This window comes from Asparagus officinalis, chromosome 7 (assembly GCF_001876935.1).
Source record: "Asparagus officinalis chromosome 7, Aspof.V1, whole genome shotgun sequence".
NCBI classification, from domain to species: domain Eukaryota; kingdom Viridiplantae; phylum Streptophyta; class Magnoliopsida; order Asparagales; family Asparagaceae; genus Asparagus; species Asparagus officinalis.
This window is the reverse complement of record NC_033800.1, coordinates 144,104,436-144,128,558: the sequence shown is the minus strand read 5'-3', so window position 1 is coordinate 144,128,558 and position 24,123 is coordinate 144,104,436. Positions and strand designations below refer to the sequence as shown.

The window sequence follows — 24,123 nt, the reverse complement described above, 5'->3', positions numbered from 1 at the left end:
TGCTTTGTGGTCATGGAATGTAATTTTAATGATTGGTATAAGGACCATTATTTTTTAACGTCGACTGTTGTTTCAATGGAGTCAGGTGACTCTGATTTTTCTTGAATAGAAAATAGAAATGATTGTTGATCACTAGGAATATGATGAAGTGATAGATTCAAAATGATCATGGCTGTCTAAATATGTATACACAATTTAATATCTTTGTCTTCAGTTTGAACGTCAAACGGATCAAATTACCAACAATTCAAGTATTGATGTGTTTCATGTCAGCGATACAACCACCAGAAGAGGGAGACATACCAACACCAGTGAGTTAAATTATTACTAGGATGAACCTCTTTATTATATATTGATGATTTGGTATAAAACAAAATATCTTCTGCTTTTTGTCATTACAAATATAAATATAAAAGCAATCTATCTAAAACAGTAGGAACCTCTTTATTGTATGTAAGATGACAATGGTGAGGTTCATCCTAATCAAAGGAGTTCACCTTTCTATCTTGACAACTCAATTTACCAAATAAGTAGGGAATAAGATGGGAAAGAATCAAGATTTGGATCCTCTTCACTGTAAAAAAGTAGTAGAGAGGCCACTACTTTCATTTTAGTCCGTTGATATTATTTTAATGGTTGAGATGAAATTAATCTTTCTTAACTATAATTATGGAAATCAATTAGCCTAACATATCTCCTATTTTTACTCCTACTAGTTTTTATGCACGTGCAATGCACGTGGTTAAATATCAAAAAAAAATATATTGTTTTATATTTATTTCATTACTTTAAATAAGTAAGATTTATCTTAAGTTCAAATATGTATTATTGAATTATAAGATTTATTAGTATTTTATTTAAATATTAAAAAAAATAAATGTAAAGGAATTTAAGCTAAACTTGGATGAATATACGTATTTGGCATATTGTAATTGTTATTATGAATTTTAGTTATAGTAATGTAGAAAATATTTCAAAAATTTAAGTTATTTCAAATATTTTTTGACTTAAAAAGCTAAGATCATTGTTTGATTTACTGCAAACTTGTAAATTATTTTTGTTCTAAAATTTTTTAATTGATCACTACCACCAACACTTAACAGGAACTTAATTAAAGTATGAAAGTAAATCTTGATCAAATTTGGTCCCTTATTCAATATGGCAACAATCTCAACAAGTAATAATTAGTAAGCCAAGGTTTTTTTGAAAACAATGAATATTGAGGTTTGTGACAATCCCAAGCAAATTCATCACAATAGTAATTCTTTGCCAATTGGTTAAAGAGGTCACATTTATATCATAAATGATTGATCACATGATGCGTTATCCATAGACAATAATAAAATATAGCAACTGTTCTTCATGTTCAACTCTCCACAAGGTCCGTGCATCATATGTTTTTTACCAATTCATAGAGGATCGGTGTTTGGATCGGTCTGGAATTTCTGTAGATACATATTTATCATACTGATTTGATGATGTGATCTTGTGATCTCCAATAAGAATTATTAATATATGTGCATGTGGTAGCCTTCTTTTTTGAAACTCAATAACATGAACATGTGCTACAACTTTCCCAAAGATCCCCTTCTTAAATAGTTGATCTTTCAAGTCTTGGAGCTTTGCTCGAAATATCCTTGAGGTTAGGTCTGGCCTGTCATTATGGCTTTGGCCTGGATGTAGTTGCTCAATGATCTCTTCCCATTCTGGATTACATGTCATTGTTATAAAAAGATCTGGCTTTTCAAATCGTTGTACTAATGACATTGCATCAAGGTATCTACGACGCATGTCTCTAGGACCACCTATGAATGATGATGAAGGAACTATTCTTTTGCCCACTTGGCTTGCATTTGCTTCGCCGACAGCTACACTGTCGACAATGCCTTGGAATAACTCTGCTTTGATTTCTGATTGTTTATTTCTAAAGTAATCAAGCCTTGTTGTTTCAAGCTTTATGTACATATCAACAACATATTGATGGAATAAACGACCTGCTGATGTAAGTATAAAAGATTGTCGAGTGTCTCTTATCTGGAGCTTATGATAATAATAATCTCGGCATGAAACTTTTCCGGGTTTTGGTGCCTTGACACCTGTAAATTTAGGTGTTAATCTATATTCATATATAATAACATTACTTAGAAATGTGAATTAAATTTTACCTTCACTTTCTCGGCTAAATATGTCTTCTGCAGATGTGAAGGTAGGTGGAGATATTGAAGTTGGTATTATAGTTCTTTGTTGATTATCAGCTCTGATATCCCTTTTATCCCTTCTTTTAATATTTTGATGCTATCTAACCTCTCTATTAGGAAAGAGTAAGGGATACTGCAGTGGATCATAACAGTCAAAATAGTGTTTCACTTGATGTCTTCCTCCTGAGTGTGCATGGACAATAATCTCTCTCTCAAATGGTGCATTGTCATTATTTCCTTCAACCCAGATTGCAGCCACCTGATCTGCTGTTGGTGAGTTGTAAACACGTTGATCTAGTGCAACATTACTATTTATTAGTATCTTTAATTCTTCAAAAGATTGATAATCATTCAATTTGCAAAGGAACTTTGCATATGGGTTTTCTTGTAATATATCCATCAAGCTCTTAGTTGTGATTTCACTCATATTTGCATTGTGTAGAATTCTCAATCGATTTTGCAACTCATTCTCTGTATCATAGAAGTAAAGCTGAAAGTATGAAGGCTTATTTTCCTTTGGAATTAGAGCTAGGAGATTATGATATATTTGTCCTTGTGCTCTAAATGTGAAAACTCCTTTTCTATTTGATGCGAGCTATTTATCAAATCTTGCCCCAAACGATGTGAATGAGAAAATACTGTTGTACATTCTGGTGTGGCTTCGGAACTCAATTGTCTCTGGTGTTTGCATTGTATAAAGGGCAATAATTCATTTGGAATATTCACATCTGCTAGGTGGATTTCACCGTTGTGACAACAAAATGTTGGAGGCTCATGTTCAAACTTTTTGGATCCACAATATGCACAAGACTTTGGAGTGCGTAGCTTATATAGTAAAGAACATACCGGTTCATGAAGAATTTGCCCTAGAACAAATATAAATATTTAATAAACTAATATATAATATTGTATAGCTCTTTCAATAAACTATAAAGTATATGTACACCAAACTTCATGCTCATAGGCCAGTAGAAGGGCTCCACAAAATAGGTTAACTTTACGTTGTCGCTTGCCATTAATAGTATTACCAGAAGAGTCATTACCGTGTCGCTTTCTCTTATTATCCGCAATTCTTTGAATGTAAGATTTCTTTTGCTCATCACTCAACCGAGAATATTTAGTCTTTTTAATTCTGGGTATTGGAGTGTTCTCTTCTGTTTAAAAAAATGTTCATGTAGTATTATAAATACATACACATATACTAATATAATAATATATGAATAATTCATTATTGAGTTTAATGCAAACCTTGGCTTGAAGCCATTTTAGGCGAGAAAGTGTTGTATAGTAGTTATGATATCCAAAAACCAGAGAATAAATTTTTACAAAGGAAAATCATATGTCATATTACTATTAATTTATGAATATATATGAGCAATGCAGATAGTTGGACAAATTAGTGAAAATTTTCATAAAAATTCAAAAATAAACAAACAACTATAATCATTATCACAATAAAAAAAATTATTGATATTCTAGACTAACCTGATACTCGTAATTATGGAATAAATCTTGAGTACAAAATTGGAATTAGTTAAAAGCAGATACTCGTAATTATTGGTTACATATCATTATAATGATATGTAACCAGGTGATTGAATTTCAAAAACAATCATGAGTATGAATATATTGTAATCTACACAAAAACAGAAATTAATTAAAAGCATGGAAAGCAAAAAAAAGGAAAAAAGAAACAGATGAAAGGTATCTGTTTTCTATTACCTCGATAGATGGGAGAACATGCAACAATCAAATCTTGAATCCTCTAAGTTCTGCATGAAAATTGAAGAAATTTCACCATTAAATCAAATACACAATATTTATAAAGAATAATCATGAAAATAAAAAATAAACATGCATGTTGAAGGAGATGAAGTTATTATGAAAATTATGTAATTTTTTGGTTTATATATAGGCATGAGGTATTGCATGTGATAGGATAATAGTCATAATTAGAGTTTTATTAGGATTTGAATTTGGTTATTGGTGCTTCAAAATATCAATCGCACTACCAAAAATGAAGCAACAGTGCATGGATATGTATATGGAATTTTAAAGGGCAGGCATGATCTGAATTCTATCATATACATTAACACAATGGTATCACCGTGTACTCCAGCAAGTCACTTCTTGGTGGACTAATGTAAAGTTAATTTGATGTGTGGGAAAATTCCACAATAGTTTTATTTTAATAGAATCCTTTGACTTGACAATGTCCAATGTGATCAAGAAGTGTAACTGTCAAAACCTTTAAAAAAACTGGTTAATTATTTCTTAGAGGAACTCATATGGAAATCACCAAAAGAATCGAGTCAGCATCAGCCTTACCAAAGATGATTACTTTCTTACTAAGATTACTACTAAATACATCATGTCTCCTCATCAAATGGGATAACTTTACGCTTATGCTAAGTGCAGAAAATATAAATTGTTATTATGTGTTCTATATATTGATAAGAAGATCCACCTTATTCTGATTAATGGTAAAAAAAATTGAACAGTCACCCTAAACATTCAAAAAGATTAACAGTTGATGGATAAACCCAGAAGGGAAATATATCGACACCAGAAGATGATATGCATCTTCTTACCCATGCTTATTTCAAATTAATCTACATTAGAGCCTTCTTGGAGCATGATGAGGATATCAAAGCTTTCTTCCTTCGGGTTTGAAGCAACAACAAATTAAATCTAAATTAAAATAATATCAAACATTAAGATTTACCTTGATATATGTGAGAACCTACAACAATCAAATCTTTATTCCTCTAAATTCTGCATGAAAATTGAATAATTTAAAAAAGATATCAATTTCCATAAAAATTAATTGCAGCATAAAACAAATATCACCATTAAATTAAATACACAATATATTTAAAGAATAATCATGAAAATAATAAAACCATACATGTTAAAGGAGATGGAGAGTTACTATGAAAATTGTGTAATTTCTTAGTTTATATATAGGCATGATGTATTATATGTGATAGGATAATAGTTATAATTAGAATTTTATTAGGATTTGATCATAATTAGAATATTTAATCAATAATAGTTCTGATAATAGTTCTGATAATCTGTTAATCTAAATTGTTATTATAATAATATGTATGGATAATTTAATTAATTTAAGATAGTTCATGCAATGCACGTAACTATTATAGAATATTTTCTCAAACATGAGTTATGGATATTTTCTGTTATGAAGCAACAGTGCATTAGATTATTTAAATAAAGTAAATAAAGTTTGCTTTATTTAAATAATTTTAAAATGTTATGATAAGATAAAGTCTGCCAATTAAATGTTAAGATAAGATAAAGTCTGCCAATTAAAATGCACTGTTATTTTTAATCTATTAGATTATTTAAATAATTTTAAAATGTTATGATAAGATAAAGTCTGCCAATTAAATTAAATTTAAAAATTAGAAATTGATTATAGATAGGGTAGTTCAAACTTTATAGGGGTATATTTGTCTAAAAAAGATTTTTCCTAACTCGTGCTTTTAAAAGGAGTATGATCTAATCTACTTACCCAATCTTCTATATCCGGTCCTTCTCTATTTATTTTTTAATTTTTTTTCCTGTCTTTTTTTCTTTTTTGTCCTTTTTTTTTCTCCGTTCCCTTTTTTCTTTTGCTTTTTTTTTCTCTCAGCCGAATATTCTTTCCTCTATTTTTTCTCCTACTCCTCCCCCTCCTATCATCTGGTTCCTCTTTGCTCATTTTGGTGGAGCTCTACCGTGTCTCGTACATCCAATCACTAAGAATATTTCTAAAGGTAAATTCAATATTGTATTTCTCTTTTTTAAATTATGCAATTATTTTTATTTTATATGATTTTCAATGAAACTCTGATACTAATTAATTAATTTTTAATTCTATTTTTCATGTATTATTAGTATAGAATTTAATATTTTAACATGTTTATATATTATTATATGATCATAACTACTACATATTTTGATGTATTATCATCATGATCATAACTAAGGCAGTGATATATTATTTTATATCGTAGTGGTAATTAAGGATTAGTGGCTATCAATGTTACAAGTAAAACCCCCCAATCTAAATATGACTAATGGAAAGAAGTGGAGCGAATCATGACGAGTCATTTCTCTTTTTTTAATTATGCAATTATTTTTATTTTAGATGATTTTTTGGAACTTTGATATTAATTGATTGATATTTATTTGTCAGAATGGGTGAGCTTGTTCACTATGAAGAATCAATCGTCAATTCAAGTAATCAAGAGGAATGCATACCATGAGTGGAACAAGAATCTTATTCCGATGAGCAAGCTTATCTATTTTACAATTACTATGTGAGACGTATGCGTTTTGGGACTCGAAAAGAACATTTGAATAGAAGCAGAAAATCAGGAGAAGTGACTTCAAGAAAATTCACCTGTGATAAAAGAAGGCTTTCGATAAAAGGACAAGCAAGATTTTTTAACCATGATTGGTAGAGAGCAAACAAGATGCGGTTGTCTTGCTAGAATGTGCATTAAGTGTAAGAAAGATGGAAAATGGGTTATAACCAGGGGTGCTAAACCGTGTCCGTATCCGAGGAAATATCCGTAACCGTATCCGTTAGGATACGAATATGGTTACTCAAATCTATAACCTATAGGATATGGTTATAGATATGGTTTTGTAGTGAAATGTTCGTATCCATATCCGAAATATCCGAATACATTTTAGTCATACTCTTACGATAGTTTCGATTCTTAGATTATGGATTTGTCGTTAATTTTAATGATCAAGATGTCCAATCTTAACTTTTCAGTTATGATGCATGCCTATAACAAATTGCATCATAATTTTGTAGATTTAAAAAACAAACATGTTATTTTGAAATCTGATCAAGAGACGCTAGCATCCAAATTTGACATCATTGCTAGAGAAAATGTAATGCTTAAAGAAAACAATGATAAATTAAATTTGAAAAATAAAAATTTGATCTCAAATATAGCTTGCTTATCTCATGCTAAGAATGATGCCATACTAGAAGTAAAATCAATTAGAAATGAATTTAATTCTTTTAAGAATAATCATGTTTCTTCTACTTTTAATACCAATGCAAATGTGCAAAATGATGAGTTGAAAAATGTGAAAAACCGCATTTTATCTTTAAATTCAACTTTAACTAAATGCATTGACAATAACAAGAAACTTATGGACTTGTGTGCAAAGTCACGTGCTAATGCTTTCAAAACACCCACACACTATGTACACATGTATAGCAAAGTTTATAAATGTACTATTTGTAACCGTAAATGCCATATTGCTAAATTTTGCTATGATGCACAAAAACCCAATAATGCCAATATTAGTGTTCCATGTGCATCTCATAAAGTTTCACCACCACACACACACACACATGCACCAAATGTACATCATAAACATGTAAATGTGTTTAAGTGTGATTTTTGTGATATATTTGGCCATTTGGTAAAATTTTATTTTGATTTGCAAAAATTTTCAAAATTGCAAAATGTGTCAAAAAGGCCATAATTGTTTAAAAAAATTTATCGTGCACATTCACACAGTCAACAAAAACAAATGCATCCATTTTATTGCACTTATTATAATAGGATAGTCATTTGCGTGAATATTGCTATGACCGGACCCATGCACAAAGTACGCCCAAATGTGGTCATAACCCAAGGGCATTGGACTTTATTGATAGGGGTTATGTCCTTAAACTCTTTGGTACCAAGAGTGTTTGGGTACCTAAACATGTTTGATTTTAAAAGAATAATTTTTAGGGTTTTTCATTTTTATAATTTTATTTAGATTTTCTTTTGTAAAAACATTCACAAATTGTTCAAGTTATTTTTACAAAATATATGAAAGAAAATATTTTCATCTTATTTAGAATTTTTTTTATAGATATATTCACTACATAAAATAAATGATGTTTTTAAGCTTTTAAATCATTAGTTTAAGTTCAAAATGCACAAGGCGTCAAGCTATCATCAGTCGACTGATATTCTAAATCGGTCGACCGATGACTGGTAATCAGTCGACCAATATAAAAAATCAGTCGACTATCTAGTGCAATATTTTTTGGTTTCCTGAGTCTGTGTTATTGGATGTTTGTCATCGTACCCGACCCGATTCATACCCATTTAACTCTCATTCAAACCGAACCATTGATTCATTTCCAGAACCAATCCAGGCCATCCATTGCTCTATATATATCAACAACATAAACCCAAATCCTTATTCTCAGTTCAGTCGACTCAAATCAAACTCTAGCCTCTAGATTCCGTCAGTCGACCGAGAGATCCCCTTCAATCGATCGATCAACCTCCGGTCGATCCCTAGCCGAGAGGATTCTTACTACTACTGTGTTCTAGCTTCTTCCAATCATCTTCCTTTGCTCAGTAAAACTTCTCATCCTCTCTATTTAGTTTATTTTCTTATCTAGTTTCGCATATCAATTTATTTGCTTTATCATGTCGGTTCCTAAGCGATCTAGATATCGTAGGGATGATTCTTCTGCATCAAATGTTTCTAGTTACGAACTCTACCTTCGTAACCCACACTCAATTGATAAATATCATAATATTTGCAAAATAAATATCTTTCTCGGTAGATTCATTAATTTCCCTGGCCTTTCTAATTTCCAATTGCATACCTATTTTGATAATACCGGGTAGCATGATTTATTCTCTCATACTTACCAAGTACCATATTATATGTATCTCATTTACCTATTTTACACTAATTTGGTACTTAAAGAGACTGAAGATGAAACCCTCGTTATTAGAACCTATGTTAAGGGTCGTTAGATATTTTTTTTTTCATCTGAAGAATTAGCTGATATCCTTAACATACCTAATGGGGATCTTTTGCTGGGAGACATAGAGCTTGATGATGCTGATATAAATTCAGTAATATTTCTTCCAGGAAAAGATTATCCGATGTTCAACAGATCCATCACTCCCACTGCAAAATTAATTACACGTATCATTTCATATAACATAATTCCCAAGACTGGGAGTTATGATCATTTCTCTTAGAGTTTGATGGCTGTTGTATATGCTCTCTTTGGTAATATCAAAGTCAAGTGGAGTAAGGTCATCTTTGATATCATGTCTGGCAATCACACTAGATTCCTTCCTTTTGGGGCACTTCTCACTCATATTTTTAATCATTTTGGAGTTGACCTCATTGATGAACCTTTAATCAAGCTTCTTCATGAATATTTTGATAGATCAAGCCTTAATAGGATGAGGCTTGAAGAACCTAAACCTCCCATTGCTCCTACTTCTATGCCTCCTCCTGGTGAATCATCATCCCTTCCTTCTAGCTCTAGGACTCATTCTTGTCCTACTCACGCTTCATCTTCCACCCCTCCGGCCAATCTAGATTATATAGTTGACCAGATTGACAGCTTAGAGGGTAGATTGCTTGATCGCATCGGTCACATTGAGAGTATGCAAGATGAGATAATGGCTAGGTTTGAGAGTGGGCAAGAAGAGATTCTGAAGGTGCAACAACAAATGATGGATATGTTCATGCACTAGTTTCCAGGGTTTAGGCCTCCTTCTTTGGGTCCTGGGCCATCTGGTTCTTGAAGACATAATTCTCGATAACTTGACTTTATATTTGTTTTTGAGCTCATGTATTTGCTTAAGAACTTTTGTAGTTTGTTGGTTTTGAACTTATGTATATTGTGGTTTGCTTCTTAGTTTGTTTTGGACTATGTATTTTGTGGTTTGGATTGTGGTTTGAACTTTGTAGTTGACGTAGCATAATCTAATTTGGTGTTTTTGATATGTGTTTGAGATCACTTCATGTTAATATGTGTGTTATTTGGATCATTTTAAGTATGTATTGTGCTTAATTGTGTATTGTGATCCATATGATGACATATTTACATGTATGATTCTCTCAATTATTTCATTAGATATATGCTATGTGACTTTTTGATAGGGGAAGCTTTCTCCCTATACTTGGTTATACTCACTTGTGCTTATATGTAAGGGGAGCTTATTGCTCTTCATTTTTTGTTTTCCCTATTTTGATGTTGATAAAAGGGGAGAAACAAGTGATCGGTGAGTATCTTATTTTGTGTATTTTATACTCTTTTATATTTATTGTGAAAATTATTTGTCATCATAAAAAAGGGGAGATTGTTAGGACTCATGTTTATGAACCTACTTTCTAATCTAGTATAGATGATTAACAAATAATTTATAATCTTATTTTTTAGTATTTGTGTTTTCCCCAACGTGTATCTAGGTTGGATGAATTTGCACCTTAACGACGATATTCTGGAGTTGGTAGATATTTGGAATGAAGTCGTCGCATTCAAGTTAAAGATTCAAGATCGAGCTTCATCCTCATCACCTTGGGTATATTAGTTTAGGAGTTTATACTTTGTGTGTTTATGCTTTAAGCTCAAGTCATACACAAACACACCTTTCTTGACTTATCGTATCACTTGAGAATATTGTAAAACCCTGTGAATTTTCAAAGAATAGTGTGATTTATATATTGATAAATGAGCTTTAATTATGATAAATATCAATTATATATGAATTATTATACTAATAATTAATTTGATATCAATTAAGAGTATATATGAGAGTATACAAAGGTTAAACACGCACGAAAAGAGTAAAACATGCACAAAGAAGAAATCTGAAAAAACGACCAGTTAAAAGTATATATGTATTACACACCAATACAGTTCGAATCTAAAAAACTCAAAATACAAACGTTGTAGGTCTCTTCAATATATTTCCAACGCATCTTAAATAACCTCATTCCTAGGTCGTAAGAGAGAGTTATAGCTACAATACTAAAGATTATTTTCCTAGTCTAACTGGGTTTCCTGTTTCGGGTTTGGGTTGTTTTGTTTGGGGTTTGCAGCTATATATATACATGTTTATACATGAAAAATATATATTCTCATCTGTGATCCAAACCCTAGGAGCCTCTCTCCTCCTTTCTCAAAAAATTAGCTCTAAATTTGTGCTTTCGGGAAAATCTTGTGAGGCGAGAAGCGAGGAGAAAGCGAGATTTGCAGCTTTTGGCGATGGGGGATCGCTTCTTGATTGTTTTAGAGGGTTGTACACGTGATAAGGCAAGATCACCTATATCCAAACCTTTCTCTTAGTTTAAAAATAAAGTTTTTACGTGATTTTAGCAATTAATCTCATGCTTAGGGTTAATCTAATGTGTTAGAACCAAATTTGTGATGTGATATCTTAAACCCATGCATAGAGAGTAAGTCATAAATTTTCGTGTTTGAATGATCATGATCATTAGAGTTAATCTTAATATGTTAATTACAGTTTAAATTTGGTTTATATGCACTAATTTGTCGAAGTAAACATGAATTTAGTTAATTTGCATGTTAAACCTTAGATTCATGAGTTCATATTGATTTGATCTTGTTTAAACAAACCCCTGGTTAAGTAATCATGACTATTGAATCAAGTTTTATTCATATAAGTTAATAAAAACCCGAGTTTTGAAGAAAAATCAAGTAAAAATCCGAATCTGTAAATTTTGGTCTGTTCAGTCGACTGATGTTGCCATCAGTCGACTGATCCATCAGTCAACTGACGGGAGGTCATCAGTCGACTGATGGGCAACATCAGTCAACTGATAGACACGGCTGTGTGTGGTTTTTGTAACCTCAGATTATCAGTCGACCGAAGCTTTCGTTGGTCGACTAATGAAGCACAATATTGTGTGAGTTTGAACCTTTTACATGGGGGTTCGATGTACGAGCGCATAGTGCAAGTCGTGCGATATTCTATACACATATTTTGAGGAGTACATGTATGAAGATTGAGTTCGTACAAATTCTTTGTTCGGAATAGCCAAATGGTTTGCAATCGTTACGAGTAATGACTATTATAGTTAGCTTTTATTGAGGATGCTGAGTGAGGTTAGTTGGGGTTTGTAATGAGACCGCAGATGGACTACACTCTGAGTGCGTTAGTCAAGATCACAATAAGACTGCGATGGACTTCACTCCTTTATGTATTTTTGGTCCGCACGAGTGTGCGCAGAGGTTGTTGAACCTATGATTTTGATCCGCATGGTTTTACGCAGAGGTTGATATACCTATTTATCGGTCCGTACGAGGGTGCGATGAGTTGATATATTATTTATCGGTCGACATGGGGGTACGATGAGTTGAAGGATGATTTGATAAATTTGATGATAACCTAAGCATAGGCGATTATTGACACTCGTTCGATATGATCTATTGTGAAATTTGATAAATTTGATGATAACCTAAGCATAGGCGATTATTGACACTCGTTCGATATGATCTATTGTGAAGGTATTTCACAACTTTGGTACACGAAGCATAGGCGATTATTGACACTCGTTCGATATGATCTATTGTGAAGGTATTTCACAACTTTGGTACACGAGATAGTGTATTAGTATATGTTTTGTCCACTAAGGATGGTATGAGGAGTTGTATGACATTTTATTTGGACATGATTGATGTATTTCTTTCTGTATTGTTCTCCTTTATTATTTTATTTTTATTTAGAATTTATATCTAGGAATTTACGACTTGAGAATAATTGTATATACATGAGAGTTTCCTTGTTTGGATTATTTTGCTCGACGTACCAGTCTTGTGTTGTAAATTTCTAAACATAAATTCCATATAGTACTGGGTAAAATGATCTAGGTAGACTATGCACTTATATGTAGAGCCTCCATCATACTTAGTAGCCCTTCCCCCGGGGGCGGATGGAGATGATCTTGCTAGCGCTCTGACGCTGTTGATTTCACTTCTTTTCAAGTAGCAGAGAAGAGTTTTGGAAAGCCGCAGGTTGACGGACTTTCAACATAGTCGTCGTCATTTATTTATAGTAGTTTCTGCTCCACAAATGTTTAGTTTTAATTCTGGTTGATTATTAGACTTGCATTTCATTTTGAGAGTTGAGAGCCTATGTATATTTTTCAGTTGACTCTTGTAGTTGAGATTTTTGGATCATTTGTATCAGATTGTTGGACATATTTTCTTTTATATCTGTTAAGACCTGGTTATCTAGAAATTTATCATTTATGTCTATGTTCTATTTTCTTTCTTTATATTTTTTATATCTGCTTGTACATGTACTATCTTATTTGATTCCACTAAAGAGATATTTCTGTGATGGTAAAATATATCGTTGCACGTTATGGGTGCATGGCAGGTTTGTCATCCTTGGATTTACCTCGGACTGTAGCCTTGTGTGAAACCAGGGGCGTTACAAATATAATAAGTTTTTGGATTATAGACTAAACAATACTATTTTACATCTTTTCTAAAGTCTATTAATTTATTAAAAAAGAATCTCAAAACTTGTTTGAAAGAATTTTGTTAACATCAAGTATTAAAAGAACTCGTATCTTGAACGTTTTTGAAAAACAATAAGTTTTCACATTCGAGAAATGATATTTCAAAAATTTCTTCTTTAACATGTTTATTTCCATGTATATAAACATTTTACCAAGTTTTACTATTTTTGGAGTTGGTTTGTTATTTTTACTTGAATTTAGAAAATCAAGTCTTCATAAAAAATTAAGCATCTGAGTTTTCAGTCATGAGTCGACCGATGATATTATTAACTTTTAATAAATACACTATAGTAAATTAATAATTATAAAATACTATATAATAGTAACATATTTAATAATAGAACAATAATATAATAATATTATTATCATAATATACTATATGGTAAATGTAGTATAATATATAAAATATTAATATATTATAGAATAAATAATGTAATATATTATAAAGTAAAATAATTTTTAACACTAAAATAATTTATTGCTAAGAAATGTTAATGTAAAAATAATATATTCATAATATAACAGTATTTGTTTATATCATAAATTATTAATATATTATTAATAAACTCTAACATATTAGAAAGAATAATATATTGTGTAAAATTAACATATTTATAATATATTAATTTATTATTAATATAATATTAATAACATAATATTAACATTATTAATAATATTATATTATATTAATAATTTTATATTATTATATTAATAATAAAATAATATTATATAATATAAAATTGGTATACCAAAATAATAAAATTTTATATTATTTGAAAAAAATATGTAATAATTATAGTATAATATGACACACTAAAATACAATATAATATTATAATACATTTATATAAAATTATTTTGTATTATATTGTATTATATTTAATATTTATAATACTATAATAATAATGTTGTTACATGTCAAACTAGGGTTGATCAAAAACACTTAACATGACGTTTTGAGAACAATTTAAGGTAAAACACAACACTATGATGTTTTTTTTTATACAAAAACATGACAAAAAACACCATGATATCCAAGCGAAGCCTAAAGAATCAAATATAATTTCAAAAAATATAATTTCATTATGCAATAATTACAAAAATATTTCATAACAAAATATGCTATGGATCAAATAAAATGAAGAGATATTTTAATTTAGAATCTAGATAAAAAATTTGCCATGAAGATAAATATTTTACAAGTCAAATTTTTGAAATAAAACTAATTAATTTTTTTCCTAATGTTGAATAATCATGAATATTACGATATGAAAAATTAGTGTAAAAAATTGAAAGAAATTTTCTTTTGATCGGAAAGTAAAAAAAAAAGAATATTCGTCAGAGAATAAAAAGGAAAAGAAAAAAGGGAGCGGAGAAAAAAAGGAAAAAAAGAAAGAAAAAAGACTGGAAAAAAAATCTGAAAAATAAATAGAGAACGACCGAATATGGAAGATTGAGAAAGTACGTTAGATAGGAGTGAAAATAGGAGATATGTTTGGCTAATTGATTCCCATAATTATAGTTAAGAAAGATTAATTCTATCTCAACCATTGAAATAAAATCAATGGAGTAGAATGAAAGCTGTGGCCTCTCCAATACTTTTTTGCTGTGGAAAAAAAAGGGAAAAATGTGTCCAGGCCCCAAAAACAGAAACTTCATATGCTGCAGCCCCTCCTAGTTTCCCCCATGTGATTCAGCCCATTGAAGTGTGACATTTTGTACTGCACCCTCTTTTTAACAATTATTACATGCCAACTAAGCTAAAATCCCCAAAATAACCTTATCTCCTCTCCTCAATCCTTCAAACCCAGTTCTCTCTCTCTCTCTCTCTCACCTCTCTCTTTAAAAACAAGGGCTTTCTAAAGCTCGTCGCTCTGGCCCTCGCCCTCCTCGCCGTCGCCACCTCCGCCCAGGCTCCCAAGCCTCCCCCGAGTTCGCCGCCGCGGCCTCCCCTCCTCTCCTCCGCCCGACCTCGTCGCGGTAGCTCGCCGTCGCTCCCCGTCTCGCCCTTTACTACGCCGGCAAAATAATTTGGATTTCTTATAGATGCAGACCTGCAAAAAGTTTCGTGTATCAAAATTTGACTTAATGCCGCTTGACGTCATGTGTTCTATGATAAATTGAGAAATTTTGATTGGTCCTTGAAATGTTACAAAAACTCCCTTCAGTCTTTTCATTATATACCTACAAAAGTATCAGGCAGTCTAAATTGGTTTGTACACATAAGACTAAGTATCAGGCAGTCTAAATTGGTTTGTACAAAAGTATCAGGCAGTCTAAATTTGATGTTGGTATTCTTATCTTTGCTTGGATTTTGTCATGGAGTATAAAATAGAACTAACTTGGTATAAAATAGAACTAACATTGTATAAATTAGAACTAACTTGGTATAAATTAGAACTAACGTGGTATAAATTAGAACTAATTTGTTATAAATTAGAACTAACTTGTTATAAATTAGAACTAATATGGTTAAAATTAGAACTAACGTGGTATAAAATAGAACTAACTTGTTATTAATTAGAACTAACACGGTATAAAATAGAACTAACGTGGTATAAATTAGAACTAACATGATATAGAATAGAACTAACACTGTGCAGATTAGAACTAACACGCTACAGAATAGAACTAACACTGTGCAGATTAAAACTAACACGCTACAGAATAGAACTAACACTGTGCAGATTAGAACTAACACTCTACAGAAGAGAACTAACACTGTGCAGATTAGAACTAACACTCTACAGAACAGAACTAATACTGTGCAGATTAGAACCAACACTCTACGGAATAGAACCAACACTGTACAGATTAGAACTAACACGCACTAATTTGGATTTTTTACAGAAAAAAATAATTGATCTGGGGTTTTGGGGGGAAATAATTGATGGTAATTGACCTAATGGAATTTTCGGGCATACAAACCTAATTACAAGTTTAACCCCATAAATTTATTAAAGAATGAAGTAAGTCTACTTGGTGCACTAACGATCTTACCAAAAATCCTGTATTGGGAGCACCATGTTCTGCATTTGGGCACAAGAAGGTATATGATCCGATCTTTCCACAAAAAACTTGGCCTCATATGCAGAATAAGCAGGAAAGAGTCGTGCATGGAGTAAAGTAATATGACTAATTCCACATTTGAAACTAAAACTTCAAGGAAAATAACATAAATGATGTTTATTACAGAAACGTTAGAGAACTTCATAAGCATGACACTTTTTATACCTTGGACGTAAAGTTTGATGGATGTCTAACAGAAGAAGCTCGGGATACTTTCGAATAACACGAGGAAGTTGACCTCTCAAGATGCCAAAATCTGTGAGGAATTGTACTTTCCTCCTGAGAGTATTGTCGACATTAGCAGAAAATATCTCTGGGCAGCGACATAATATTCTCCCTATGGTTCTGCCATCAAAACCAATTTCTTTCATAAATGAAACCACCTACAAAGGAATGGGAGAAGTATCAGGAGACTTAAACGCTACAGTGTTACAGTGTTAGTTCTAACACGCTACAGTGTTAGTTCTAACACGGTAGCGTGTTAGAACTAACACTGCAGCGTGTTAGAACTAACACTGTACCCGCGTGTTAGAACTAACTTTTTTTTGACATTTTTTCTTAGCTCCTCCTATCGGGCTCTGTTTTTCCAGTCTGAGTTAAAAAATGGGAGAAGAGTTTAGAAAGAAAAGTGAAGTTTGTCCAAAGCTACTTAATCTGATGGCGTCAAAGGAGAGAAATTGGATTGATGAAGAAGATCCTTCAGTCCTCTCTCTGGGTTATTTTCCTAAAGCCTCTAAACCCACTAAAAGATGATTTTTGGACACAGTTGCAGCCAATACTGAAGGTACACTTTCAATTCAGGCAAAGTTTTCTGTAATGGGTTTTGTTCTGTAGAGTCTAATGATCTCCTTCTTTGCCATTTTCTTTATTTTTCTTCAGGTTGCCCATCATCACTACATGCTGTTGCCTTTGTTAATGCAGCTAGGGCCAATAGCAAGAGCTCTCAATCAAGGCGTAGTCGAGGGCGAGAAGGGGAGCGACGGCGAGCTACCGCGACGAGGTCGGGCGGAGGAGAGGAGGGGAGGCGGCGGCGAACTCGGGGGAGGCTTGGGAGCCTGGGCGGAGGTGGCGACGGCGAGGAGGGCGAGGGCCAGAGCGACGAGCTTTAGAAAGCCCTTGTTTTTAAAGAGAGAGAGAGAGAGAGAGAGAGAGAGAGAGAGAGAGAGAGAGAGAGAAGAGAGAACTGGGTTTGAAGGATTGAGAAGAAGAGATAAGGCTATTTTGGGGATTTTAGCTTAGTTGGCATGTAATAATTATTAAAAAGGGGCTGCAGCACAAAATGTCACACTTCAAGGGGCTGAACCACATGGGGGAAACTAGGAGGGGCTGCAGCACATGAAGTTTCTGTTTTTAGGGCCTGGACACATTTTTCCCAAAAAAAAATGGAGAGGATGCAAATCCAAAGAATCATGTCCTGTGTCCAGGTTGGGGGCTACAAACCATGCCCAGTGGCATGATTCGGATTCTCCATGCTGCCAACCCACAGTCCTCCATGCTAATCCTTCACCAGATGAATGTCTATATGTTCCTCCAAAGCAACAAACTCAGCTGCAACTATGTCGACGCCTTGGATTCCGCTAGTGAGCAAGAACAACAGCGAGCAGAGAATAATGGCTCTCGACTCCTCTTGGATCAGACGACTGTGCCCAAATTCTCATGATAACTTCATCCCCATCAACCTCAAATCTCGCTTACCTCGCAGTTTCATGCCGAATAACCCTCTGCCCCCTCCTCCTCCTCCTCGAACTACCAAGGAGGAAATCGTGGAGCCATCGAACCTCGCCATGAGCTTCGGCCCGTTTCAGGCCCGGCCCAATGTTGGGCCTTTAAGGCCGTCTGCTCACGATTATGAAGATGAGTTGGTTGATGTGTCTGACGACCCGTCTCAGTTCCCTCGACATTGTACTGCTAAACTTGTTGGGAGAAGGATAGGTGAGTTTTTTTTTTTTTTTTTGAAAGGTTGTTTCTTGTTGTACATTGGTAGTGAGGTTTAATTTTGGAGTCTAATTTATTACTATTTTTGTTTTTGTTTCCTTCTGTAGGGTCTAGTTCTCGCGATGGAGTTGGCGATTTTTCCTCTGCAAGCAGGAATTTTCATGTAAGAATCTCTTTGTTGTGCTATATTGATTCTGTTTGCTAGTTTGATTCAGTTGGCAGCTTGCATATTTTGATGTATTTTTCAGTTTGATTCAATTGGCAATACTTGAATTCATAGTCGGATGCTAGCTGAATGATTCTACTTGTTATGTTGTATTATTTTGGTCTTTAAATTCAATCTTGCCTAGTCAATCTTATAGTATAGGATCCCCTCTCACCCTCTGGTAGTCTGGTTTATGCAGGATGAAGACCATTTCGTCGGAGAATTACTTTAATTTTAATGCCAAATACAATAATAGTTATGACATTTTCCATTAAAGCACTCTTGATATCCAAATCAAGCAAGGTTGTCAGCAGGGGTACAGATGTATTGAGAAAATATATTTTGCTACTCAACTTTATCCTCAGATACACTGATTAATTTCACCCAAGGCCAAATCTGTCAAATTCTCTTATATAGGGTAAAAAAGTCAAATAAATGAAAAAAATAAACAAGATGTTAAGACGAACTCCCCAGGATAAGCTAATACCAATCACACGAGAGCACGAAAAATGTCAAGAACACACGAACACAAAGATATACATGGTTCGGCTTGTAGCCTACGTCCACGAGCGAAGGAGGAGAAAAACTTTATTATTTGTGTGGAATAAAAAGTGAATCTCTCAATCTCTCAATCCCAAATAACACCCCAAAATTCCCGTAGAATCTCTCTAAAGAAAAGGAACAAAAGAGAAAAATATCAAATATCCTTCACAAAAGAACTCTCTCTTCTTGATTGGTGCTCTGAAGATTGATGAATCTAATTGGCTTGAAAGACAGTTCTTATGTAACCTTGAAGATCACAGCTCCTTGCTGTCTAAGGAATAAGAGTTCTAATAGGAATAGAAGTCTACATGTCCTAAAACCCAACAAGAGTCCAAGTAGAAACAAACCTCTAATATGATTGGTTGTACAAAGTCTAATGTAAGTAGGACTCTTGATCAAAACAAATCAACCTAAAAAGAAACTTCCAAAGTAATATGAATTTGAGTATTTGAGGCAACCGATAACAAATCTCCACCTTAACTCAAATGCGTAGAAGATTCCTCACTCCAAAATAAGCTAACTTACTCCACATTCTCCAATAGCCCCGTAGTGCGGCACGTATCGATCAAGTCCAAGCTCGGCTTGAACTTGCTAACTAAAGAGACCTCCTCAACAAATCGACTGAATTGTCTGTACGACGACTGTAAATATTAGTAAATTCATCACATGAAGTAGCTCCTGAATAGCTGAAGGGCACAAAATTATTAACTGACAATGCATAAGCTACTGTATCTTCATTTCTTTGCGGTGGTCGGATATCTCGACTAGACCGATCTCTAGCGATAGTGTATTCTCGCTCTTCCTACAGCTGCTGAGGTGCTTTACCTACTTGAATGGGATCTGGTTGTTGAACTCTTGTAGTCTTATTCTACTGAAGAGCTGAATCACGAATTTCTAACTCCACCTTATGTCCTATAGTGCGCGCCTTATCAACAACTGAAACCGATGATCATTTCTGATGGAACATAGCAGATTCATCAAAAGTAACATCACGGCTAATAATAATCTTAGGAAACTTCGGATCAGGACACCATAATTTAAAACCCTTAACACCCAATGCATAACCTAAGAATATGCACTTCTTCGCTCACGGCTAAAGTTTCCCTTGACTAACATGCACATATACATGACAATCAAATATTTAAGATTAGAATAATCCGCAGGCTTATCAGACCAAACAATCTCTAGAGTTTTACAACTAATAGCAGTAGATGGCGATCAATTCACTAAGTAACAAGCTGTATTCACTGTTTCTACCCATTATTCCTTGCCTAAACCTGCATTGAACATCATACAACGAGCTTTCTCTAATAGAATTCTGTTCATACGTTCTGCCACTCCATTCTATTACGACGTGCAAGGGACTGTACGATATCTTACGATTCCCTACTTGCAGAACTCATTAAATTCCCCTCCATAAAATTCAAGGCCATTATCAATTCTAATCAGCCTCACAGTCTGCTTCTTAATCAAATACTTCCACTACTTGAAAGTCACAAACACCTCATATTTATGTCTCAAAAAGCAGGCCTAAACCTTCCTGGAGTAGTCATCAATGAAGGTCAATAAATATCTAGAACTACCACCCCTCGAGGAAACTTGAAAAGGTCCCCAAAGATCTGAATGAATAGAATCCAAAGTACTTTTAGTCTGATGTACTACCTTACTGAAGCTGCCTCTTTTCTGTTTTCTAAAGATGCAATGCTCGCAAAATCCTAATTTTCTTGTACTCTGTCCACATAAAAGACCTTTCTTACTCAACTCGGTCAATCCACACTCACTTATATGACCAAGTCTCATATGCCATAATCTGGTAGTATCAACTTCTGACATTGACGATGCATCTGCAGCTGAGCCGGTAATGATAGAACCTTGCAAAACATACAAGCTATCGATCTTCTTTCCTTTCATAACCACAAGAGAGCCTTTTGTAACCCTAAAAACTCCACCTTCTCCTGAAAAATTACACCCAATGCTATCAAGAGTGTCCAAAGAGATGAGATTTTTCCTTAAACCTGGAACATGCCTAACATCTGTCAAAGTCTTGATGACTCTATCATACATCTTAATCCGAATTGTGCATTTCTCAACAATCTTACATGAGGCGTTATTCCCCATAAGAACAACTCTACCATCAATAGCTTCATAAGTGGTAAACCAGTCCCGATTATGACACATATGATAGGAACAACCCAAATCCAAAATCCAATCATCCATGCTCCTATTTATATCATATGTAACCAACAAAATCACATCTTTAGCCATATCAACTTCAGCGGAGTCCTCCTTTGATTTTTCTTCATGCTCTTCTTATTTATTTTTGTTTTTCAATCCGTAACAATCGGTCTTGATGTGCCATTTCTTCTTGTAATATCTGCAGGTCAGATTCATATGTTTTGACTTATACTTGTTATCTCCAAAGTCCTTTTTTCTGATCTTCCTCGAACAAATAAGCCATTAATTTTATCGCCACTTTCACTTGTGATTAATTCTTTATCAATCTTCTCCTTATTTAATAAGTTCTCTTAACATCTTTAATATCAATAGAATCTCGACCGTGAATCATAGTATCCCTGATTTCCTCAAGTGCTTGTAGGAAGGTGGTAAAGAACACAATAACAATACAGTTTGATCTTCATCATCGATCTTAACATCAATCTTACTCAAATTTGTAATCACAGAATTAAATTCACTTATATGAGATTTGTTGGGTGTTCCTTCTGACATCCGAAGTGTGTACAAACGCTGCTTCAAGAGGAGGCGATTAGTGAGCGACTTCGTCAAATACAAATCCTTCAATTTAAACCACAAATCAACGGCTGTTTTCTCCGTAAGAACTTCTTACAAAACTTTGTTTGTCAAACATAACTGGATCGTTGTGAGAGCTCTATCATCCAACTCGTTCTAATCTTCTTCCGTCATAGTAACCGGTTTTTTCGACTTCCCGAACAAAGCCTTCTTCAATCCACTCTGTGTCAACACGGCGATCATCCAAACTTACCAAAGGCTGAAACTGATGTTGTCGTCATCTTCTCGTCTGATCGATAGCTGAGAGCTCTGATACCAATTTGTTAAGATAAACTCTCCAGGATAAGCTAATATTAATCACACGAGAGCACGATAAATAGCAAGAACACACGAACACAAAGATATACATGGTTTGGCTTGTAGCCTACGTCCACGGGCGAATGAGGAGAAAAGCTTTATTAATTGTGGGGAATACAAAGTGGAATCTGTCAATCTCTCAATCTCAAATAACACCCTAAAATTCCCGTACAATCTCTCTAAATAAAAGGAACAAAAGAGAAGAATATCAAATAGGCTTCACAAAAGAACTCTCTTCTTGATTGGTGCTTTGAAGATTGATGAATCTAATTGGTTTGAAAGATTGTTCTTATATAGCCTTGAATATTCCAGTTCCTTGCTATCTAAGGAATAAGAGTTCTAATAGGAATAGAAGTCCACATATCCTAAAACACAACAAGAGTCCAAGTAGAAATAAACCTCTAACATGATTGGTTGTGCAAACTCTAATGTAAGTAGGACTCTTGATCAAAACAAACCAACCTTAAAAGGAACTCCCAAAGCAATATGGATTTGAGTATTTGAGGCAACCTACTACACAAGAAAATAATAAAAAAATAAAAATAAAAATCCTGTGGTCTATATGCGACAATAAAACTACAGGGTAGTAAGTGCAAAACAATCCTGCAAGGGGTCTGTGCACGATTAACCCTTGTTTACATGCAACCTGATCCAGGACTATGTAGAGAGCCATCTGCTGCTGGTTGTGTTATCCTGGTAGATTTTCTTTTAGGTAGCTAAGTTGCTTTTATTGATACTGCATGCATGACCTAGAAATATTTAAAAAATTGCAAAATAGACCTATTTTGCTAAATATTTAGCAAAACAATCCGTTTTGCTAAATATTTAGCAAAATATACATCTTTTTGGCCTGTTGGCAAAAAAAAGATCGATTTTGCTAAACAGACCATTCGAAACATATGAGATTAGTAGTCCCGTATGATTTAATCTCTCATTAAATCATACGAGACTACTAGTTCCGTATGTTTCGAATGGTCTATTTTGCAAAATCGATCTCTTTTTGGCATGTTGGCTAAAACGATGTCTATTTTGTTAAATATTTAGCAAAACGGTCTGTTTTGCTAAATATTTAGCAAAATAGGTCTATTTTGCAAATTTCTTCAGAAATATTGTACTGAACATTTTTATGCGATCTCATCTGATTTGGCTCGCAGAACCCTCATGCTTTCAATCTGAATAGCGCACGACGACATCTTCACGAGCGAAAAAACTATAGCTGTCCAAGAGAGCCGGAAGAGCCCTTCTCTTATTGGAATATGGGGACGCTAGAGAAGAGAGCGAACTTTGTTTCCTCGGTGCGTCCGTCCAGTTCCTTGATTATGCCTCCCACTAGGAAAAGGACCACGAATACGTACGGCTTCATTTCCTCGAAATTCAGGAGGTTTCACAATGAAGAAGATTAGAGACTACGTACGTATCATCATTACTGTTTACAATCAGAATGCGATATCTGTTGATGATTCTCACGTTCATACTTTCTCCTTGACGAAGTCAAAAATTCGAATTTGAACCAGAGCCATCTTAGATCCTCTAAGCGGATGCTGCGTTTTTGTTGCGTGCTCAATTTCTTGGACTCAAAAACTATTTTGGAGCCTGATTTGACTAATCGTTTATTTAGCTCCGCACAGGGGTGCATGGGCGCTGGTCGGAGTTGGCTTGGTAGCTCATTCACTCGGCATGCATTTCGTCCCGGCCCGACTCGATGGTCTCGGCCCGCTTGTTGAGTGGGCTG

At 33.8% G+C, this 24,123-nt stretch overlaps 1 protein-coding gene across 1 annotated transcript; it reads left to right on the top strand.

The window, feature by feature from the left end:
- On the top strand, window positions 18,003–23,991 carry LOC109851100. Its single transcript, XM_020421204.1, has 3 exons — window positions 18,003–18,535; window positions 18,646–18,701; window positions 23,546–23,991. The coding sequence occupies exons 1-3, from the start codon at window positions 18,118–18,120 to the stop codon at window positions 23,792–23,794; spliced, it is 723 nt and encodes a 240-aa protein (XP_020276793.1). The 5' UTR covers window positions 18,003–18,117; the 3' UTR covers window positions 23,795–23,991.

What these genes read in the sequence shown, in the direction of transcription:
- LOC109851100 (XM_020421204.1), top strand. Translation starts at nt 18,118, where the DNA reads ATGTCTATATGTTCCTCCAAAGCAACAAACTCAGCTGCAACTATGTCG. An exon ending in ACTTGTTGGGAGAAGGATAG is followed by an intron (nt 18,536 to 18,645) that starts GTGAGTTTTTTT and finishes TTCCTTCTGTAG; the next exon opens with GGTCTAGTTCTCGCGATGGA. An exon ending in CTGCAAGCAGGAATTTTCAT is followed by an intron (nt 18,702 to 23,545) that starts GTAAGAATCTCT and finishes TTTGGCTCGCAG; the next exon opens with AACCCTCATGCTTTCAATCT.